The 2,500-nt window shown below is 40.9% G+C and overlaps 1 protein-coding gene across 1 annotated transcript in view; it reads right to left on the bottom strand.

Annotated features, from left to right (window-relative positions):
* Nucleotides 1-2,500, bottom strand: part of LOC138029337 (uncharacterized) — a 41,279-nt gene that overhangs the window by 14,583 nt on the left and 24,196 nt on the right. The window contains exons 5-6 of the mRNA XM_068877072.1: nucleotides 789-921; nucleotides 372-517 (exon numbers count right to left, since the gene is read on the bottom strand). Coding sequence (XP_068733173.1) covers nucleotides 372-509 — 138 coding nt within the window. The 5' untranslated portion in view covers nucleotides 510-517; nucleotides 789-921. The remainder of the gene's footprint in view (nucleotides 1-371; nucleotides 518-788; nucleotides 922-2,500) is intronic.

The following is a 2,500-nucleotide window of genomic DNA, read 5'->3' as shown; positions in this document are numbered from 1 at the left end:
TCATCACGGAACTATGGAATCACGACAATTCAAGTATACGAACACCGGCTTTTACTCTCTTCAATTCACAGAAAAAAATTCAAAACCCGAAGTTATCACGAGGGTGATAAACAGCCTTGAAGACTTCATGTGCTAAGAAAACCGCAATATTAAGAAGGAATTCGAAAACTTCAGTTCTAGACCTTTCCATCATAGTGTAGTTTCACAATGACATCTTCACGACTGCACATTATTCAAAGAGCTCAAATCTTGAAGGACATTCATATACTAGCGCTAGCAGTTGAACATTTATCTACCTACTTTTTCTCGTCTTTGAATTTGTCAATTTTCTAAAGGTTTGTCTTCTCAAGTAGACGAAACAAATTACTTACCAGTCTTTCATCATCAAAGACTCCAGAACGCGCATGAAGTTTAGCCGTTGTCCCTTGGCAGCAGACAACCTCATCTTCTTGTTTCCTGGTTAGATTCATAAAAATGGGTGGCCCTCTTGCAGCAGAAAACCTCCTCATGTCGTCAACTAAGAATTAACACACAAGAATACGAAATAAACTTGCGGTAGAACGATCTCAGTCACTCAAACTGTCGAATAAAACCTCTTAAGAAGTAAAAGAATGTAGACGAACAAATTTCTCTTTCTGCTTTCACAGCTGGTGTTGAATTTGTATGCGGTCAATGACCAATATAATTACTTCATGAAATAATTGATATGTTTGCTCTCTCTCTCTCAAGGAACTATTTGCTTTTAATAATTTTTAGCAGTTTTCGATTAAAACTGAAATAACACATACCTTGCCAACGAGCGCTAGCTCACATAAATCTTGATCCGCAAGTGTGTTCAAGTTGCATCGCATTCAACCACTCCACGGAAACGGTTTTGTGGATGTTCGACTGACCGCAGCAAGAAATTTAAATCAATTTGCGCTATGAAGCAAAACATGAAAAACAAGAATGACATCAATGGAGAAACAATTAGCAGGCTATTCATTTTTGAAAAGTCTGTTTCTCGAACAATTGGAGGAAGGCGGTTAAGAAAACAAAGGGTTATAAGAAAACTCTGATTTACATAATGATTACATTATGGGCAAAAACTTAACCCCGGCGGCGACGGATTCAAAAAAGGAGACATGTGCGTTTTGTTTGGGTTGCTGAAACAGAAAAAGCGATGAAAAGCCTTTAAATGTGTGTTATAATCAAATTAAGTATGAGGGGGGGGGGGGGGGGGGGGGGACACTTAACAACAACAGAAAGACAATGGTTGCTAAGGGAGCTTTTTATTCAAGATCCCTGCAAAAAAATTGCATGGAATGGTATTTTGAAGTAACTTTTTCAATGGCAATCTGACATCACTTCCACCAGAAGGCGCATGAGCAACTGGTGCCAGTCCTCTGCCGTGCATTTCAGTGAAAAACATGCAAAAACTCTCAGGAACCGAAAGGAACAGCTACTCAGGCCCAGCCTCCAACAGATGGACTCGTTCTGAAAATTGACAAAGGGAAAACTTTGCCGCATCGTTTTCTAATCAGTCAGCGGATGGTAAAGTTTTCATTCCATCCGATGTAGCAGATAAGCATAGAGTAATGATGCTTTGAAAACTCGAAATTGTTCAAATTGTCCGACACGGAAATTCATAGTAGAGCGAGTCGCAGCCACGTGTTACAGCGCAAGAGGATGTATCGCCGAGGAGCCATGAGGTGTTCTCAGATTCAACCAAGCAACCTCGTTCCGAGGGTCTCTCGAGACCCTGGGAACGAGATTGTCAACTAAGTTCTCCGCCAAGCCAATGCTTCGAAGTTTTGAACGCACTCGGCGGCCACTGAAGCATTTAAGACTGTTTTGTCAAAGTCGCGAAGTCCTTTTGTGGCTTGTAACCGTTTCTATATACCGTACAGAGTTAATAGAGCTTCTTTGTTGACATGTTTTCGCGCAATTTCAAGTAGCCTATTATCACGAATTAAGAGGAAGAAAATAAAATACTACTTCCTTTTTTTCATCAAAAGGAAGGTTGTCATGATAGCATTTCTCATATGACAAGCTCCGAGAGCGGGCAAGACGAACCAAATCCGGCGCTGTGATTGGCTACTCGAGCGGGCAAGATGAAGCTATCTTGCCCGCTCGGGATTTCTCGCTTGGTCCCGCAAGATCAAAGATCATTTTTTGGTGTTTTATCCCACATAATAAATCCTTTATTGACCAAGCTTGTTCAGTCAAGATGGCTGGATATTGGCCTCGTTGTTTTATCGTGTTTATATTCGTCTCGGTCCATAAACACGCAAAAAAAGAACTTGCCCAATATCCAGCCACCTTAACCGAACGAGGTTGGTCTGTATTCAGTGGTGACCCTCTACAATGTTCTGTATGGGAAAGTGCCTTTAATGCCCTAGTGGATTCCAGGAATTGAACATGATATCTAGTTAAACCTCTTTAATCAGCATGTAGCAGGAAAACCAAAGCAAGTTGTAGAACATTATCTTCTGATTGGAACAAAAGATGCATGCCAGAA

Source organism: Montipora capricornis, chromosome 13, assembly GCF_036669925.1.
Source record: "Montipora capricornis isolate CH-2021 chromosome 13, ASM3666992v2, whole genome shotgun sequence".
Lineage (NCBI taxonomy): Eukaryota > Metazoa > Cnidaria > Anthozoa > Scleractinia > Acroporidae > Montipora > Montipora capricornis.
This window is presented reverse-complemented; position numbering and strand designations above follow the sequence as displayed.